The 21,295-nt window shown below is 36.7% G+C and overlaps 1 protein-coding gene across 11 annotated transcripts in view; it reads left to right on the top strand.

Moving 5' to 3' along the window:
* Window positions 1–21,295, top strand: part of NEBL (nebulette) — a 273,043-nt gene that overhangs the window by 172,563 nt on the left and 79,185 nt on the right. For 9 of the 11 annotated variants that reach the window (XM_072854418.1, XM_072854417.1, XM_072854414.1 and 6 more), the window contains exons 1-5: window positions 2,883–3,031; window positions 3,129–3,200; window positions 9,613–9,717; window positions 11,882–11,992; window positions 18,451–18,561. The exons of the other annotated variants lie outside the window; for them this stretch is intronic. In XM_072854418.1, the coding sequence (XP_072710519.1) occupies window positions 2,966–3,031; window positions 3,129–3,200; window positions 9,613–9,717; window positions 11,882–11,992; window positions 18,451–18,561 (465 nt within the window). In that variant the 5' untranslated portion in view covers window positions 2,883–2,965. Of the gene's footprint in view, window positions 1–2,882; window positions 3,032–3,128; window positions 3,201–9,612; window positions 9,718–11,881; window positions 11,993–18,450; window positions 18,562–21,295 lie in introns of those variants that run through there. 11 annotated transcript variants of the gene reach the window in all.

The following is a 21,295-nucleotide window of genomic DNA, read 5'->3' as shown; positions in this document are numbered from 1 at the left end:
CCATGCCCTGTATGCATACAAATATTGTGTACACACAGCTTACCAGACCATTACAGTCTTTTCTTAAAATTCTGTACAATTGGATTGTGTTTCCTCTGTGCTGTTTCATGCCGGAACAAATGACTATGGATTATTCCATTATATACGGTGGAAAATGATTCAGAAGTGTCAGTTTGGAGGTTTTGGTAAAAATGCAGATTTTGCAGGTGAAAAGTGATCTTTAATACAACATACTTCATAATTGTTTTGGGGATGTAAAGCTCAGCATTTTAACTAGGTCTTTATTCAGATTAGATTTAGTATTTTTAGAGTAGTTTTAAAAATATTTGTAAACATACGCAAACATTTGCAGTGCCAAACATGCCTGCTGATCCTAGATTATTTATTGCCTCTTATGGAAGTAACTCGAGCTTGTTCTTGACCTGCAGGCTGCTAACAGAATCATAATGCACTTATAAACTGTGCAACTCTTAAATGGTCATAACAAATTCTTCACTGAATTATATCTGGATATATTTAATTTTCAGGCTTGCTTTATTGCACAGTGAATGTTACCTGACAGTATTCAGTGTTTGGAGGAGGGTGAAAAAAAGGGAGGCAGGTTTCTGTGTCATGTAATCTCTTACTGCATCTGTTATGTGAAGAGTGCCATTTTGAATAACTTGTGTATGGTTAGTTGATACTGTGGTATTTTTTCCCTTACTCCCTTTGCGCATAGTATTATATTTTTCTTTAATATGATGAGTTATAGCAGCTGTCTGGCAATCCTTGTGTTATGGAAGTTACGTGGGACATAGCATATTTGAATGCTCAGTTATGCCTGACCCAGATCAGGCAAAAATGGGGAAAAATGAATTCCATCAAAGCAGTTAAAGATCATAGAATAAAATAGAATAGAATAGAATATTTCAGTTGGAAGGGACCTACAATGATCATCTAGTCCAACTGCCTGACCACTTCAGGGCTGACCAAAAGTGATCATGCTAAAGAGAAAGCAGATCTTTATTATGCAGAAACCATTGCAGGAAAACCACAATTAATATATAAATTTTGGTATGTCCAACTGCTGGAAAAACCACCAGATATAATGTAAGCATGTTAAAAAGCTGAACACCCGCCTTTTCCCCTCAAACCCGAACAGTTTTGACTTTGTCATTTTGACCATATTTGCTTTCCGGTGCAAAAAATAGCAAAAGATTTCCCCATATTCAGCAAGCTTTGCAGCTACTAATAGCTCTTCTCTACTCTCTTAAATATTTTTCAATGTCTCCACTTAAAAAATTTATTAAATGTAGGAAGGAAAGGGAAATTAACTGCGCTGGAAGAATATAGTATTTGCAATATTATCACAAAAATCCCAAAATGAAGCTTTCGTGCTGCATTTCTGTCTGGCACTTTTGTAGGTACTCTGTTTCCTTAACATATGGTCCTTGAAATCATGCACGAGTCTGTTGTTTAGGAATATATTTGCTGTGGCCATAATCTTCAAAAATGACCTGTTACTGTGAATACCCATCTTATAAGACTAAATCATTTGTTTCCACAAGTATGAAACATCCTGATCTCCAAAAGTAGTCAGCATAAATTACAGGTAATTCTCACCCATACAAACCAGACTTCTAGGTTTCAACCTGAACTTCAGCAATGCCAATCCAAATCTGAACTTTAGGAGCTTATATTTAGCAGAATGGTAAATCTTGAAGCTTTCTGTACTATTAACGTACAAAGAATTCTGTCTCTTGATTATCATAGGCTGAAAGCAGTTTGTGCCTTTGTTCTTAATATTTTTTTCAAATTTTCAGACCTTAACTAAGTCAAATTCTGTATCTTTCCTCTTCTTTGAAATGTTTCTTTTTCTAAGGAAATGTGTGTTTTTTAAATAAGCTCTAAGGACATTGTGTTTGGGCACAAGTACTTAAAATTCTTTGAAGAGGTTTTTTAAGAGCACACATTCCTTATATCTTGGCCTGATTGCAAAGCTGTGTAGTGGTGAATCACTTTGCTAGATGAAGTTCAAAAGCATGACCTCTATAAAATGAGAAGTATGCAAGCTACAGTTTGGAAAGAAAAATAATGTTAAAATGCTGGTTACTCCAACTGGTCCTGTAATACCTCCTTGTTTGTATTACAGAAGCAAACACTGTGACATTATATCCATTGACATAAGGATATCTTTCAGTTTCATTGCATCTGGAGTCGGTGACTTCATACTGAAAAAGGTTGGTTTTGAGACTACAGACCATGACAGTTTTTAACAGTGAAGGAATGTACATGTTTGTGTAAATACATAGCCATGTATACTTGTAAGTATACAGACATGTTTGTATCTATCTATGCACAGGTTTAACCTGCAGCTGACATGATATGGAAAGCATTGAAGGAATTTTTTAAGCTTTGTGGAAAAGGAGTATTTCCTGAAAAATGTATTAGGAGTTACATCTACTGGAAAATGAGAATAGTGTGCTTTTTTGATGAAAAAGCTCTATTATTGGACCAACTGTGATAACTGGTTTTGGAGTCGTTCATGCCTTGAATCTTAGAACTGGGCAGTTTTCCCACAAACTTAGAGTCAATGTTCCCCTTTTAAGCCTGTTAATTTTGCTAAATTACTTATGTTATGAATTAACTGCATCACAGTATTTTAATTAAGTATGTTCATAGTAATTTTAAAAATAGTTGACTGGGATAGGTCATTTAATTATATTTTATCTGTAAGAAAGCATTAGCTCTGCTGCGACTGATAGCTAGCAAGGCCATCTGCAATGCCTTTCAGTTCACTCACACTGAATTGTTCAGATAAAGACTGTCAAGTGCTGCCTAAATAAGGAAGGAGCCTTGGTAGAGTTAAGTGCAGTGGAGGACACAAATGAAGCATTGATTCCAGGCATGCTGTAGGGTCTGAGCTGTTTCCTGCAGTGCTGAACCTTTTTAGAGTTTTCATTGCTGTTTTCTGCAAAGTATTAAAATGCGAGTATCTATCATTCAGGATTTCAGGGAAGATGAAAATGAGGATGGGGAGGAAGAGGAAAAGGTGAGTTAAACCCCAATAGCTTTGAAAACTACTTCTTTCCTTCTGTTGTTAACCTTTTTAGGACAATAAACCTGGAATGATTACCTTTCTCTTACAGGTCATCCTCAAGCCTGTTATTGAGGACAGAAATATGGAACTGGCCCGAAAATGCAGTGAAATAATAAGTGATGTAAGTGATGGTGACTGTTTGCATCCTTACATTTGCATTTCTCTTTCCAGTGGCTTTATATTTACGGTACCTGTTTTTTTTCAGATATGTACAGTGCAGCATGTGCCCATCCAAGGCTCAAATATAAAAGCACACGAAATAATAGAAAAGCACAGCCTACTCTGGTACCTTAAATCATCAGCCACAGAAGGATGAGCTTTTCAGAGCACTTGGATGGTACAAAGCATAGGCCTTAGGAAGGAGAATGTTCCAAAAAGTGGGTCTCACGTGAAGGGTGTCTCCCATGAGAACACCTTGGCTGATTTCATCAGGAAAATGCAGTATTTTTTCTCGTTATAGCCTAATCCTATGAAGTTTGATTGGTTAGAACAGAACTGGGTGCCAGTATACATAGCTGTAAGGAGGGAGGATAAAAATAGAACAGATGAATTTTGAGTGTTATCTATTGGTCTGTGGTGACAGATGCTCAAAACTGCTTAGCATATTATTATTGACTTACACTTATAGAAAGAATTCACTGAAATGCTAGAATATATTTAAGAATTATTTAGCTAGCAAATTCTTGTCTTAGTTACTATAGATTTTTAAAACTGTCGATCAGATACAGACATTATATAAACATCATAGATTGGATCCAAGACAGTTTAAATTGGAGTAGATCCAATTGCTTCAATGTAGCAGCATCAGATTTACCTTGGTGGAAGTTTATTTCTGTGTCCCTCTAGGAAATTGTGTCTGAAGAGTAACTTTGTCCCTTTAATGTGAATGGGAGTTAAGATGTGAGGATGGTGGCTGGCAGCAGAGAAGACATTACTGAGGAGAGAGTGACTTGCTTAACAAGTGTTCTTCTAAAGAAACCAAAAAATGACGTCTAGCTCATGTTGTGCTGTAATCTGATATTTAGATTCGGGTTGTTATTGTTCAAGGTGAATGAGTATGTTGATTTTATGAGAACAGAACATACAGAATCTACACTTAAGATATAAATTGTTAGGGGTTATGTATCAGAAAATAATAGGTAACTCAGAAAAACAGTATCTGGGATGTGTAGGTGTTACAGTGCTGGTTACAGTGCTAGTTACAGAAACTATTAATATTTTTACTGATGGTTATCTACATGCTTTCTTTGGGAAGAGAATGGCATATGGTACAATAAGTGCCTGTCAACTCATGTAAAGGCCAAAAAGAAAATGGACCTGGAGCACTTATCTGACCCAAAATACATTTAATGCTTCTGTGCAACTTGTTTCTAAACATGGTTGCTGTTCTTAAAGGCAAAAACTCCTTGAAAAATGCTGAAGAAATATTTTCTTTAACTGAAAAGGAATTATTACTGTGCTGTGTACCCTTTAGGAGTAGTGTTGGCTGTGGTTGTTAACTGATAAATGGAGTGGCTGTATTTTCTCTGATTTTCTGCAGGGGCTTGGGAACTAAGGTGAATAACTAAGTCAAGCCAGGTTCATGAAGCCTGTAATGGTTCAGGGATGTGGGCTTCTGCTGAAAGCTTGTGATGCGTTTAGCCTGCAAGTGTGTTAGATTTTCCTTGAGATATGTAAAGTGTAATGCAAAGTGTCATGTATGCTTTCAAAGCAGTAGTAATATGTAACGGTCCAGGCCAATTTAATTTCAAAGAAGAGACCCTGTGTTTAAAAATGGCATCCAGTTTTGGGGCCTTATTCAGCCTCTGCTGAAATCAGTAGGTGTTTCTTCATTGGCTTGAGTGGCTTGAGTGTATAATGGCTTATACACGTATGTATAAGGGGTAAATTTTGTTTCCCAGAATTTTTGCTATAATTGGAATTTCTTATGCTGGGGGGTAAGTTCCTCACCCTGCACGCTTCATTGTGGAGGCCAATAAACTGCAAGGAGTTTGCATTCTTGCCTTTGATTTTTGACTCATTAATGTTCAGGAATTTTATATATTCTTTATCCTTTTTAGCATGGATCTTTGCACAAACTGCTGTTTGTGTGGATGTATTGTTCGTATACATCTGTACATTTTATGTGTACAATGGTTTTATGGGGCTTGCAGTTTGGTCCTAAGATGACCTTGGGACAGCAGCCTGTGTCCGTACGGACCATGAGACTGGGTGATTGTCCTTTTCTGCTGGTGGAGCTGTCAGCACAGTTCCGCCATCAGAATGCAGTGCCAGGAGTGCTCATGACTGCGATACTGGGGTTGCATTACGCTCGCTCTGCATTCTTTGCAGGCTGACTTTAATTTGGCAATATGGTTTTAAAAAAGTGTTGCGACGGCAGTCCTTACTGCATGCATAAATGTCAGCCTTGAGCTGTACGTAGGGGAAGTTGTGAAGTGTTTATGTGCTCCGGTTCTTGAGGAAATCCCCGTTTTCATTTGAGGTTGGCAGATGTTTGTTCTGTGGCTGCGATACCCCCTGGATTGTTTCTCCCTAAAGCCATTTCATTTAATCTCCCTCCATTATGCAATTTTATTCCACAGATGTTTTCAAAACTGTCATGTGTGTTTGATTTATATGAATTACCTTCCTTTCCAGGCCTTTTCTCTTCCATATTGAAATTGAGCCTGTCCATTTGCTTCTGTTACTTACATTTTGGTATATTTTAATCTCTTCTTTGTTTTGATTGTGTGATGTGATGTTGTGAATACTGTTATAAGCAGAGAGGGGAATTATTATATGAATAAAATGATCGTTGACCAAACTGTCATAATCCTTTTTGATAGAGAGGCAGACACTCTGCTTCTGAAGATTCTGCTGAATTTTGGTAATGTATGGGACCAGTGCTTCTTTTCCTCTATAGCCAAAAGTAGTACTACTTGCCATTTAACTGTCCCTGTGCGGAGTCCAACTTTGCTTTAGCATGTGTCTCTGTTAGAGAGCAAGGGCCAAAGAGACCTAGAGTCAAGTGCAGAAAGAGAGTGCCTTTCCACTCATACCAATAGGGTTGTGACCACTAATTCAGGGTGGAGCTGTTCCTCTGGACTCACCATTACTAGTCACAGCCTCTAACTCAGGAGGACTTTGAGGTCCAAATTGCTGGAGACTAGTAAAATACTGTGGGGCAATAATACTGTATGCTTGCCCTGTTCTCATGCTTTTCTCTATGTTTCTGTGGCCACAGAGAGAGGATTTGGTATTAGATGGATCTGTGGTCTGACACAGCTCTTAGTCTTATGAGAGATTATGAATTAAGAAATGTAGGGTCAGAAAGGGAATCCTTAGTGGAAAAAAGTTCCCTTTTGGTCTAGCATAAGAGCTAGATAAGAAGGTTCAGACCTTTTTGTGGCTTTTCTAAGCTTAAATGGGTCTTTGAGAGATGACAGTTCTGTAATGGATCTTGGAATGATGACTGTCAACATGGTTACATCATTGATGTTAAGATATTAAGAACAGTTTTTTGAGTCTATTCATATTAAAGTTAGATTAATATGTGCCCCTGAATACAAAGGAAAGGTGGCTGCTTGGATTAAGCTGTTACTATCGGAGCCTTTCCTTTAGCCCACAGTCTTCTCCTGTGTTTCCCCCATGAAAAAGGCTGATGAAACAGGCCATGGGCAAGATGAATTTTCTTGGCGAGCCAGGAAGCTTCAGCCTAAAGGTTGGATGCCCTTGTTTTATAAAGTTGATCTTGCTATATAACATCCATTAAGAAAAAAATGCAATTTGAAGCTTACTGTTTTGATGGTTGTCTAGGAATTTTAATCCACTTTTACTGCATAGCTGTGCTGCTGGTCAGAGTAGTTTTATGATGAGTCAGGGAGAAGAAACGGATCAGGAGAGAGCTATTAAAAATTGGGCCTTTAGCGAGCTATTGGACTTCAAAAGTATATCAAAAGAGCAGTGGTGGCTCCAGGCCATCATTTGCAAATTTTTCCTGTTATTTGTTGTTTTTGCAAGGCTTACCAGATCTACTCAACCTAAACAGTGTATTTTGTGGTGAAACATAAGTCACTTGCAGGCAAAATTTCCTATTCAGTATTTTAGACATTTGAATTTGTAACCCCAAACTTTGAAGAGGAATATTAACTTATCTGCCTGTTCCGTCCAGCCATTGGTTATGTTCAGTCATAGCCAAGCTCTTGCTTACGTCGTTTACAGTAAATACACTTTTTAAGTGCAGATGCCATGACTTCATTATACTTGTCCCATTTCATCTTCCATCTTTCTGATTCCAAGTGATGCAGACACTTCTGTAGCAGAATGGAGCGTGTTGGATCAGAGTTTGACCACGCATTTTGTTATATGTCCTCTCTAAATTGCTCATTTGAGCCTGTGTGCGTTTTGTGGCCTCTATGCGTTACTATAATAAATGTGAATAATAAAGGAGTAAGGAGGTGGCATTAGTCCTTCACTGCTTTTGGATATTTTGAAAGCATGAGTTCTAGTTCTACAGCAGAACAGCTTTGATTTTTTCTTCTAGTCGTATTGTCACCACTACCCCCACTCCCCCCCCCCCCCCCGCCCCCCGAGTTAAGAGATACCTTAGGAAGCTTTCATTTTTTTATTTTTTTGAATGTAATTATTGCTCTGTAATTAAAATGGATGTAATTACAGTCAGCTCTCAGATATCTGTAGGTGATTGATCTAAGTCATGAGCAGCAAGACTCTCCATCTCCCCTACCAGAGTCTCAGCTTTACAGGAGTTTCTACTGGGAACGCCATCAAGCCTAACCAGTAGACAGTCAGCTCTGTAGATTTCCCATGTCCCTTCTCTAGCCGTATCACTGTGAATGAACACAATTCTACGAAGCCTTTTTTTTTAAGCTGTTCATGTGTGCATACATATACACACTTGCAAGTACCTGCATGCATGCAGGTTGAACAGTAAGTGCCTGCTCACGTTTATCATAAAACTGCCCTTTTTGTGTATTGCTATGTGATTACCTGGGAGTATCGTGTCACACACAGGTTATGTGAACCATTTGAGTTTGTGGGTCCCTGAGTAAAATGATGACACACGGTAATTTTACACCCGTTGTTCTCCAAACAGTTTTTATTTGGAATACACCATAATCCACAAAGGCAGACGATGTGATTTGGTAGTGAGATGTAGATTCCTTCAGTAGTCCGAACATGGATGAGCTCAATAGCAAACAAAATTATTTCCTGTGTGAGGATTATGTAGTCATCAGTTTGAGATGAATTTGGCATTATCTAATCCATTTTGCTGTGGACAAAAAGTTTGCATCAGAAAGTACAGGAGCTGATTCTGTGTAAGCTGCCATCCTTCTTATGAATCTTCCAAGTCCCTGTAGAGGAGCATGGAATAGAACTTGTGATATCCATTAAGGATTCAGAGAAAGAGGAAATTAAGACCGCATATTTCTGTAATGCTCAGATGCAGATCATATTGCTTCTGTCAGTGCTTGTCAGCACGTCTAGAGTGCATAAATGCAAGCTGCTGTTGTGCAGAATGTGAAAACGAGGTTAGAGAAATGGTAGCAGATAATAACCATGAAAGCTTAATACTAAATAATTCAATTTGCATTGAACTAAACTATTCTATGTACAAAGAAAGAAATGTCACTAAAAACATTTCAAACTTTAAAACTTATTTAGTCCATCTCATCATAATTCCCCATCTTTCTTCATGCAGTTCTTACATAATAAAGGTCCCTACACATTCACCGTATCTGTAGATTTTATCCTTCTTGCAGTTTCACTAATGGAAACAGTAACTCTGACTTCATCAACAGTCATGTCATTATACCTGCCCGTATTGTTTGCCCCATGGTAAGAAAAAGGTTGGTTGTTTTAAAAAAAAAAAAAAAAAAAAAGACTTGTTTTTTTTGTTTTTTTTTTGTTTTTTTTTTTCCAAAATATGTCATGGTGTTTTGCTTCAAAAATGGTTTCCTTCGTGCTGCATACACATGATTTAAAAAACGGCTCAGTTGAAAATTTGTTTGCTCTTAAAGAAATTCTGTTATTATTTGCATGTCATGACTGTTGGGGTGCTTTGTAGGGCAATGATTTGGTAGTGGCCTTCTGAATTTATTCATGTGACTCTTGGATTCATAAAGGGGCATTTGATTATGTTATACAGATTTTGTGCTTGCTAGGTCTGTGATACAAGTTTGTTTAACAATTTTATCTTTGAGATCATGGATCAAGGAGATCAATTATTTGATTCTCCTTTGTTTAGAGATACTAGAACAACTACAACAGCAGTGAAAGTGTGCTGTAGATGTAGAGAAAAAATAATATCTTTTTCATCTTTATTATTAAAGAGTTCTGTGACTTTTACATAGCCCTGGTACTGTGTGTGAGAACTGGGTGTTTCCCTTTATGGCTTAATTTGATCCAGCCTGAGGTATTTGCAAGCCACCCAGCATAGTATCAATAACAACAACAACAGCAACAATAATAATAATCCATTGTTTCTATTTCTGTTTTTTTAAGAAAATTAAACTTCTTTTTTCTCCTCTTTGTAGATACACTATAAAGAAGAGTTTAAAAAATCTAAAGGCAAGTGCATATTTGTACCTGACACCCCGCAGCTAAAACATGTGAAAAGTCTTGGTGCTTTTATTTCTGAGGTAAGACCTAAAAGATTGAAGAATTCTCGTTGCTTCTTATCCTTCCTAAAAACTCTCTCAATTGAATATGGTGGTTTTTAGCAGGGGAAGGATGGCTTATTTCAAATAACAATTCTGTTTAAAGCTGAAGTGACTTAAAGCACTGCAATTAGTGTTTACTGTATATGTGAGTAATAATAATTTGGAATTATGCAACACTTTTATTTTGGGATTCCAAGATATTTTATTAATGGTTCTGAGGAAGTCCTAGCTATCCCATTTTATGGATGGATAAACTGAGGAACAGGAAAAGGATTTCTTGTTACTTATTCTGTAGTGATGAGGTTTGCAAATTATACTTGTGCACAGTTTCCCTGCTGTGGAGAATTCACAGCCTGATATCAAACAGAAGGAGCCAAGGAAACTGTTACCATGTTCTCACACCTGTGCTCCTCCAGCAAGGGGACTGGGGCAGACATCAGGTCAATGCCATCTGCAGGTCGCCTGAGCACTTGCATACATATATACGCATACCCATGTCAGAGTTTTTAGGTCTTCGCGTACGTACACACAGACACACACACACAACTGTAGTGGCAAAGAAAGAATGGCAGCTTCCAAAATGCCAGAGCAGAGTTTACTGCCAGCTCTTTGTGTTGCAGGTGGAAGGTGTCATAGGATTGCATCTCTGATTATTTTCCACGGGTGAGAACAGCAGCAGGAGTTTTTTTACCTGACAGAGAGTTGCTTTTGTTAAGGAACTGCTGCTTCTGAGGGATCTTTCTGCCACTGTGACCCTTGGAAGACTTAAATTTTTGGTGCCTCATTTTTTGTGCTACCTTTATGATTATGATAAAGAACATCCCAATATCCCTGTCTGGATTTATGTAATTTATATATGTTCTATATTCTGTTTCTGATATACATCAGTTTGCTGTGTGGCTACATTCAATATAAATGCATCTGATGAATATTTTTGTTATATTTATCTTCATATTTTCTGAGAAAGAGTGGCATGTCCCAAGGGGAATAAATGTGATGAAATTATTCTTTCTAAGAGAGAGACTATTGTAGTCTACAAAAGAATGATATAGAGAGAATATTTATCGAATCTATCTGTCTGATTCCAAAGAAAAGCTGCTAATTATTAGTCAAAGATTTAGCGATATAAAGATATTTCAAAATTTTGAAACCCATATGTTTTATGTTATCACACTGTTGAGCACTCTGTTTGCTTATTGCAGCATTACCTGAAGCCAATAATGTGATGGATGGTTTATCTTGTAAATTACTGACCTCTAGTGTCCCATAACCTGTTTTTGCAAAACTTGAACACTGGAATTCTTAACAGCATGTCTACTGCAGTGAAAAAGAGCCCTCTGTTTTGGGCTCTTTGAGCAACAAATGTTACAGCAAATTCTTTATATATATATATAATACATATGGGGAGCTAGTCTCTAATAAACAGCTGTATATTGCACAGTAAATTAATGACATTAGACAGTATCATTTAAGATATCTTTGATATTTATGATTACTCTCACGGCAATACTTGACATTATTGTTTCATGAACCTGAAAAACTTAGACCTGGAGCAAAAGCCTCCCAGATTTTGAACTATTATTCTGGCCTCTCTCATAAACCCCTTTTGTGAGGAATTGCTAGTACTGAACACCAGAGAAAGTACAAGATAAATAAAAAATAATTTAAAAATGAGTCTGTAATATGAAAAGATTAAGTAGAAATGATGGCAGAGATGCTAACTTCAGTGTTCCTGTCCTTTCCAGTTACATTGAATTGCTACTACTTATTAATCAGTAAAATATTGGTTTTGCTTCCATTGTGCAAAACTTGGGAAAATGAAAAGAAAAAATATAATTTTGGTTTTTGGAAATGATTTAAAAAAGGATAGAAAAATAACTGCCTTGCTTACCCTATTTTATACTTCCCCCAAAATTATTAAATTTAATTAGGAGATACTTTGCATTGCTTTGTGAATTAGACACATCCACCTAAAGTATTTTAAAGTTATTATTTAAAGATCTGGTTTTGCTTGAAAGTTTATGACAGCATTAGATTTTTCCATTTCTAATGGTCTATGCCATTTTATTTAATAGAAGAAATACGTAGTATGATTACTGTATCTTAATTTTTGCATTACATGTCACCTTTTTCTCCCCTCTAGGTGAAGTATAAAGGAGCTGCTAAGAAAGACCTTTCCAACTCCCTTTATCAGCAGATGCCAGCCACAATTGACAGTGTATTTGCGAAAGAATTAACACAACTTCAGAGCAAGGTACAATTTTCGAATCACAAAAATGCTTTTTAGATGAATTGTGTGACAGAATATGACTGATTTGAACAATATATTTGAATGGATACTTGATTGCCTGCTTGATTTAATGGGTGAGTTTATCATCCAGAGTTTATCACCATAACTTCTTAACTTCAAGAACTACTCACTTTTAAAATGTTGACAATCTTACTTGTTATGTTTATTAAATATAAATTTAAAAACTGCTAGTGCATTCATCAGTCCAATGAAATCCATTAGAAATCCATGAATGCAATAAGGAATTATTGAATTCAGTGACATTGCACTGTGTTTATAGAATAGATGAATCTTATGTAACAACCATTTCAATTTGGGTGTTGTATTAGCTTTATAAAATGTTTGATGCTGTAGGAAAAAAAAATAAAATACTTTAATGACTTTTGACAGCACTTACTGGTAGCAGTAAACGTATTTCTGATGGTATACATACTACCACTCACAATAAATTTTATAGAATTAAAAATACAAAATCAAGTATATTGAACATAGTGTAAAACATGCAAACAACCACTAAAATAGTAAATTACAGTTCAGTTGCCTCCAGGGGCTTAAAAATATAATACCCTTAATGTAGGCAGGTGACCCTTCACTTCCATTGATCTCAGTGGAATTGTGAGTGTTAAGTATGTGTAATATGAATGAAGTTACAGATTTTCATTGTTACTCATGAGAATTACAGCTGATAGACGGTCATGGCTTTCTGTCCACCAAGCATTTCCACATTTTTCTTGTTTTGCCTTTCTCCTCTCTTAAAGATATTAACTGCATATAGTTAGATGCAGCCAGTCTGTGAAGTGAACACACTCCTAAATCTGTATTATTGATTGTATCTCAATATGCATTCTTCTAATGCAGTGATTTTTTTTTCAAACAAAGGAAAATACTAATAACAAAAGAAAGCACAGAAATTTCAGGACAGCTTGTGGAGAAATGTTTTGATTTAAAACAATATGTTAATCAAGGCTACATTAAGCAAATATAATAACATAAAGTATATTTTAGTTTTTTCATAGTTTGAAATGGAACACATACACTCAAGTTAAAGCATCACAGTAGCTGAAATGACATTAATGTGACATTTCATTGTAGAGTGAGTGATTAGAAGAATTACAGTAGAAATAAATTGTGAATTAAACTTGTATAACATTATTAAACCGTTAGCTTGATTTATAAAACATTAGTTAACTAGTTTGCCACAGATTTACTCCTGGATTCATTCCAAATGAGTACATTCTACATTAGTTTACACAAATGAGGTTAATTAACATCAATGATGTCGCAGAAAAGATAAATAACTGAGACTAAAAATGAAACCATTTGATTCATCAAAAAAGCCCTTTAAAGGAAAAGACTGACATTTTAATTTGATTTTTTTGGAAGGTTTTCTTCAATCATCCAACAGTCATAGAGAAACAAATATGCATATAGGATGAGTTATATTTAAGCAGAAACTTTTCCTGTAAAGTTCATACCATCCCCCTAGGAATAGATGCGTTATAAATCATAATCTACCATAAAACTTAGATACGCTGACACATTTTTCCAACTTGTGGTTACTGTTGCAGAGGACCTGAATTTAATGCTACTTTGAGAGAGATCCTAGAGGATTTTCTACTGGAAAATCTTCTCTACAGTATTCAAATCTAATCCATATTGTGCCTATCACTGCGGTACCTAAGTAGCTAATACAAGGATTTCAGATTTCAACTGGGTCAGGATATGGCAGAGAGGATTTCTGCTGCATCTATATAGCTGGGATTGTGAATTTACAGGTCATCACTTCAGCAAGAGGAGACCAAGGGTATGCCATAGGAAGGAGAGAGAACAGCACCATCTGGCCATTGTGCCAACTCTTCTGCAAAAAGGCTGTTGGCAAGCACAGAACTGCAGTCTGTTTCTCAGTTATAATAAGTTGATTTTAAATAGGTGCTGATTTCCCGAGAAGTGGAAAATACGAGTACGTGTCCCCCTCCCTGTCCACTCTAGAACAAATTTACGCCTTTGACTCCCTTTTCATGCTTCTTGGATGCAAGGCTGGGCTTGAATGCTTTTGTAGCCAGATCAAGCAGGTGCTTTCTTGCTCTGTGATGCCATGTTCTTGGCAGGATCCGTAGCCTCATCTGCCAAGCAGGTGTTTCGGGACTGGGGGATCACGGTGTGGAAGAAAGAGAGCCACTGACTCGCCCCACTTCTGCCTGCTGGCACAGGACCTCCAAGGCTGGTATGCCTCTGCCGGTGATCTCCTTACACCGGTGTGTCCTCGGCAGATGGGCTCTCCCATGATTTGATGTTTGATCCTGAAATGGTGCTGCTGCACTGCTGCTGCCCAGCAGCTCCGTTTTCAGCCTACCTAGATCTAGCCCAATTTATTGATTTTATATGCTGTTTCAGATCGCACTCATGATTTAGGAACTTGGAGGCAACTAGGGGAAATTTTGCTTTTTCTCACAAGAAATTATTCCCCACCTACAGCTGCCCTGCACTGTCCTCTCCAGAGCAAACAGGCTGCCATAGCACCATCTATCACTTTTGCATGCTCTAACTGATATGGCAATTGTCATTGACTTCCGCAGAGCCAGGACTTTGTTCTGCAGGGTTCCAACCATACAATGTCAGCACTGACAGGATCTTGCCATAATGGAGAGTACAACACCCTGACAGCTGTGGTTCTCCTGTGGAGCTTTCTCCCCGTATTGGCTGTATTGATTTATGCTCAATTCACTCTTCAAGATACAGAGGAAAGACTAAACCAAGATCACCTCTGCCGGCTTTTGCATAAAGCCCACGTTTGCTCTTTTGTGTTTTATGTAGAAATGGCACGAAGATAGAAATAAATACCCATAGAGAAGGAAATCCATCTGAAATTTCGACAAAAAATCATGACACTATTTATGGGGAAAAATGTTTCAGGAGAATGAAAAAAAGTTTCATAGCCCCACATACTTGGGTGGCTTTTATAAATTTCATTTTTTCCTCTACACAGAAAATTTGATTGTTGCCTTCTAAATAGCTTTCTTGAGAGTAAGCAACCAGGCTTTCCTCCCTCTCTCTCTCGTCATAGCTGTCCTCAGGGTAAGCTAGAGAGAGCAGAAGTCCCTGTCCCCACCACGTAACTTCACCCTCCTTGCCAGCCTACAAAGCTCTTGCCGATTTCCCTGTTCTCTGCAATGAGAAAATAAAGTTAATGAGAGCAGTCTAGGGAGGGAGCCCTAAATTTGATTTTCCTAAGAGGAAATGGACATTTTCTGGAAAAATGGCAATTTTCCTGTGGAAAATATTTCTGAAGGAAAATTTCTGATCATTGTTAGCTTTGTGCCAAGTCTTTTTCTTGTCTGAAGACCAGTATACCCAGAACACTGGGTAAGAATTCTTCCTTACCCAGAACACTTTTTTTAATAAGGTGTCACAAACAATGATAAAGGTATTTAAAATTGCTTGAGGGGGAAACAATGTTGAAAAAAAAGTATGTGTTTCATCACTTTTTTCATCACTTTATTTCTGCCATAAGAAGCGATTGCACTGTTTTTCTTCTTATCTGAAAGGAATAATCTAAAGCAAACTGAAGGCAGTTTAATTTTCTCCTTTGCACAGGGCAATATCTCAAATAGTAACTATGTGTCAATGCTCAACAGTATTTTCTGTTTGTTTTTAAAGATGATGAGCCAAGTGAATCTTAAGCAATATTGTCAACTTCCAGAGAAAGTTTCAGTTTTTCTTACTGGAGGGCAGAATCCTCCTTTTACTTTCATAGGTTTTTTTTTACTATGACAAAGTTATTTTTGTCATTTACTGCATCATTTACAATCATATTACACATTTTCAGACTGTTTTATGTAATTCTTCATAGTTTTTTATGGTATCAAATCTCATGTTCAAGATTTCCTCTTTTTTATGGTAGCAGGTATTGGTCTCCTGGACTTCTCTAGTTTTGTTTTACACAAATACATCGGATAATCTAATTCTCTATCTAGAGATTAAAATGGCATTTTCAAGTGTTCTTGAACATTTCCTCCTACAAAATCTTACATTGTGGATTTTCAGTTCAGAGCTCAGCTTACTGACTATAAAAGGAAATATAAAAATAAAAATTTAATAGTGTTTAAAGTATTCCAAAACAGAGGGTCAGTGAGAGTTAAGTTAAAAGAGCACAAAGCCTTCCTTAATGCAGCTTCCTATTGACACACTGGTTTACAAGAGAGATAAGAAAAATAAAAAATGAGTACTTACAAATTAGTTCAATCTGAAGTCATACCTACTTAAATAATTGCCTTGTATTTCTGGAGTTAATAAATGGTGCCACTACAGAGTAGAGGTTACGTCAGTGACATATAATACTTGATCTCTCTGTAGAGTAGTTTCATATGCAGATTTGATAAAGAAAAGTCAGTTTAGCTAAAACTTGAAGATTAACATCAGATGAGAAATAAATGTACACATGCTAACATGTAAAATAATGGTTCGATGAATATTGATGAAATAATAACATTTTTTTCATGCTTCCTTGGAACTGATTTACAGATCTGGGAATAGCTCTGCACTAAACGGTCCAAAACTAAACTAGACAGCTATTGAACTCCTCCTAGCCTGTGATTGCTTCAAGGCTACTTAAGTCAGTTAGTAAAAGTAATGTGAAAAGATAGGAAGAACACAGCTGTCAAATAGCAAGTCAAATATTCCTACGTTAAGCTAAAGAAACAGTCATCTTTTCCCAAGATGGTGGACACTCATTTGTAATTTCTGTTAGTTTTCTTATGTTGGGAGTTGATGTGCTTTTGTTTTTTGATGTCTTGCTTACATATCCCGTTCGCCAGCAGAAAAACGTACATGTTGAACCAGCAAAGTGGCAATGTAATAAAAGATCTGTAAATTAGTAGATTTTGGAAGTAACTGTATGGGTCTACCTCTTAGAATGTTATGAAGTAGAACATCTTAAATGTGACAATGTGAAGCAGGAGAAGTAGCAAAACAGTTTTTGTGGCATATGTTTATATAGTAATTACACTTTTGCAGGGGATCATTTGTTAGTGATGCTTCAGTCTTGCTAAAGATTATTTGCTTTGCCAGTTGCAAGATGTAATCAGTATAGGGAGGTTATAGACATTTTTTCGTTTCAATTTAAGTTGTGTTTTTTTCCCCAGAGGCCTGATCATGATGGATTTACACTATATAAGGAGATGGCACATTTTGAGTTTCCTAATTTGATACTTTCATTCATATAGTAGAAGTGCAAAAAAAAAAAAAAATCCCCTTTTTGTCTTAATCTTTCAGCCTATATATAATTTTGTAATCTGAGATAGTCAGGGCAGATACTAATATATTGCCTTGGGCACCCTGATCTGTAACTCAGATGCAATCTTGCTGCCTTAAACACAGATACAACATTTTCTCACAGTTCTAGTATCCTGTCCTAAAAGAGTCTGAATCACTGTAGTCAAGAGTTCCCATCTCAAAACTTTCACAGTATTCTTTTATTGCTATCGAGGGTTTTAGTTTCAAATCCTTCTCCTCCTGATCAGCTTTCAATCTTATTTAGTATTTGCTGTTTTCTTGGGGATTATTTTATGGCTTGCTCCTGAGAGCTATTAGAAAATGAATTTTCTTGATGCTTGCTGCTTCTTCAGGCATCAAAACCTGGTGAATTTTCTTAATGTAAGCCTAAAAGCTTCTGACAAGGAGAAGTGCAAGATCAGCTTTTCAGGCAGTTTTAATATGTGAGTGTGTGTATATGTAAGTATAACAGTACAGTGAAAGCTGGATGAATGCCCAACATTGAGCTCAGTTTCTATTATAAAAATAAATTTGTTTATAAACTCACAATCCAATTCCATTTTCCTTTACCATGATGACAATTGAATGTAAATATTATTTTTCTTTGTGAACCTGGGGGCTAGTCAAAATGTGTATTGTGCTACTAATTTCCTAACAGTGGAAGAAATAGATGTTTGGGCTATGAGTATTTCATGTAAACCTGCTTATTTATGAGGAATTAACAAAATATTTTCTTTTTTTTTTCTGAAAACAGGAAAACAAAAAGAAACCTGAGGAAGTATTTACTTAGCTGATAGATTCAAGTGTGTTTTGAGCAAAAAAAGCTTTCCCTTATGCTTTTCCCTGGGCTTTCTTCTCATCTTGTTAAGGTTAATTTTCTGTTTCTGTATATTTCTTTTTTTCTTCCTCCTGTCTACTCATACCTCTGCTGCAATAACAGAGTCAGAGAAATCTCTCTGCTGACTGTGCCTCATATGTCTCTGTTTTGGATAGAAGCTGCTCTCATTTCAGGGTTCTGGTTCCATTAAGGAGCTTAATTATTTATTACAATTCTTCCTGAATACAAGCACACTAAGATGCTAGGTTAACCCAGCTCATATTATTATACCTGCTCTGCTGAGGTCACAGAAGTATAATGTTGCTCTTTTCAGGTTCTCTATAAACAAAAACATGATGCTGAGAAAGGAACTTCAGATTATGCACATATGAAGGAGCCTCCAGATATTAAGCATGCCATGGAAGTCAATAAATACCAGAGTGATGTAAGTACTCCTCCATCTGAAATCAGTTCACTTGTTTTGGGTAGATACATCTACTATAGCTAACTGAAATGAATTGGGCATGGAATAATGTCATATTTCATTAGTTGGTATTTTTTTACATTATTTGCTCTGAAGTAATTTGGGACATGATGTGTGTTTAAAATATGCTATGAGTAATGGTATGTGACTTTTATTCTAAACTGCAGTGGAAAGTGGTTGTTACTGTTTATTAGTAGTAATTGTTATTAAGTGTGATCAGTTTGAAATCAAGTTACAAAGACAGGTGCTCTGAATTAATGTGTGCTTACTTGTACTTTAAAAGTGTATAAAGCTCTTTGTTTACATGAACACCGGCATGGTTTCAGTGTCTTACACTGTCAACATTTGGGTAGTTCTTCAAGGGTTCTGTTTAGAGGAGAGAGGGCGGCTGTTTCTGCCTTGCTCTTGCCCACTTCTATGCACGTGAATAACTTTATTCCCATCTCATGAGTACGTATCAAATGAGTTCCAAAGAACAATTTATGACTTATTTTACAGAATATGAGCCATAGAGTTCAATTTGATGCCTGGCACTAGTTTATACCATTGACCAAAGTATTTGTTCTTGTAGTTTTACTTAAATAATTTACAAATAAATTAGAGTCATTTAGCAATATTTTTAAAGTTGGGTTTTTTTTTGTTCTGTGTGGTGTTTTTGTTTTTGGGTTTTGCGGGGTTTTTTTGTTTGGTTTTTTTTACAGCTGCTTTCTAACTTCTTAAAGTTCTTTAGGTTTTCACAATAGAAAAAGCCTAATAATAGTATTTACATTTTTTATTAGTTTCAAGTCAGGTTTGATTTCATGGTTGAGCTAGTATAAGCTAGCTCAATGTACCATTGCTAGGGGTGGAAATGCTACCAAGATTGGTGTCTTGAATTATACAAACACAACTTTGAAGAAAAATGTCTTAGGTTTTGTAAAAGCTTACTTATGAGAAAAGTAAATGTTAGGAGCAGATTCGCTAAAATAGTGAGGTCATTTTAAAGGATACACAAAACCAGTAAAAGTGGCTGACATGTAAATACCTCTAAAGTTATGATCCATTTCCATTCTTCTTGGGTAAGCAAGTCAAGTCAGGTAGGTATGTGATTTTATAACTCTCGTTTCTCAGATAAACGGGATATTTGTTTGCTGCTGTATAGAAAGTGAAGCTTGGGTGTTCATTTTGAATTAACTTAAATTTACCCTATCTTCCCTACTGACAGTGTAACAAATAGAGACTCTTAGGTTACGTAGGCTGAAAGCTAAATGTCAATTTTAGATGTACGTCCGTGTGTGCAGAATCTTGACAGCTGGCCACTGATTAAAAGGCTGCTGGAGAACTTCAGGAAAGCGTTATGTTTGAAGAATATCTACTTCTTCTGCTGGGAAATACCTGCATTGGAACTCCCAGCAGTAATTTGCAACCTGCCTTGATTACAGAATTCCCTCTTCCTGTCAAACTCCGTCTGTCTCTGCTGTTGGAAGCATCAGGATGTCAGATTGATGGAGGGTAGGAGCTGGGAACATGAACTTCTCTCCCCATAAGCAAGAGGCTTTTTTACCTAGCAGTAGGAATGATGGTGGACTGCTAGGGAAGGAAATAATGTTGGGAAGAGAGATAGGTATCCCTCTCCGAGAAGGTGGTGGGACCAGGAGGAATATGAGACGAGTGTTTGAATCAAATTCATCATGGTCTGAGGATTAGTATGCTAGTGCAAAACCCGTTCCCCCTCTACAGCTGTACATGACCTGCTAAGAGAATTAAGGAGAGCAGGGCACAGATGTGAGAGTAAATGAAATTCAGTTGTTTCATCTTCTTTCACCCTTAAAGCAAGCAGAAAAAAGGAAATGAAGGCAAACATAGGAGGGAAGGATGTATTGATAAATGAGAACTTTTAACAGCATGTTAAAAATAATGAAAAAATATGAAGGAAATAATTTTTGTCCTGAGCAAACTTCAAAAAAAATCAAACAAACCCTCCGTATCCAACATAAAACTCTAACCAGTTAGTTTCATCTGTTTAAGAACAGATTCTTTCTGGTTGCTTATGGGGAGCTGCAGTGTGATGGGGGTATATCTTTATCACACATAAAGGAGCAAGTTATGTAAGTCCAGTTATTGTTCAGTGGAGTTACACAGCTCCTGTGAATAATTGTTCGGGCATCATGGTGAATAGCTGTGGATTTCTTGTTTTGTAAGTACAGGTTTAATTAAGAGCTGCATGAGTTTTCATCTTTGAGTCAGAGCGTGGAATAGCGAGCATCCCAAATGTGGCGCATTTGTCTTTCTGAACTATTTCAGGCTATTTGAAGAATCACAGCTTTGAAAGTGCAAGGAAAAAGGAGGGAAACTACTGGGGGAATAGAAGGACAAAGCTCTTTTATCCACCACTCAGTACAGTATACCTATGGGAGCAGAATGCGTGTTTACCTACAATGCTCTGCCAATTCAATTCAACCTTTACATGCAGGGTTTGCATCTAATAGGATTAGGATGTGTTTAAGACTATTTACACAGCCTTAAAATAAGGCTGACATTTATACTCAACTCTGTGAAATGTGCAATTTCCTTTAAAAATTAAGACTGTATTCAACTTACAATACATTTGTGCTGACATTTTGAAACTGTCATGTGCTGTAGGCCTTCACACCACTTTGAATATCATTAACACTCTATATAAGCATGGGCTGAAGCTGCATAATAGGGAAATACT

This window comes from Ciconia boyciana, chromosome 2, assembly GCF_034638445.1.
Source record: "Ciconia boyciana chromosome 2, ASM3463844v1, whole genome shotgun sequence".
Lineage (NCBI taxonomy): Eukaryota > Metazoa > Chordata > Aves > Ciconiiformes > Ciconiidae > Ciconia > Ciconia boyciana.
This window is presented reverse-complemented; position numbering and strand designations above follow the sequence as displayed.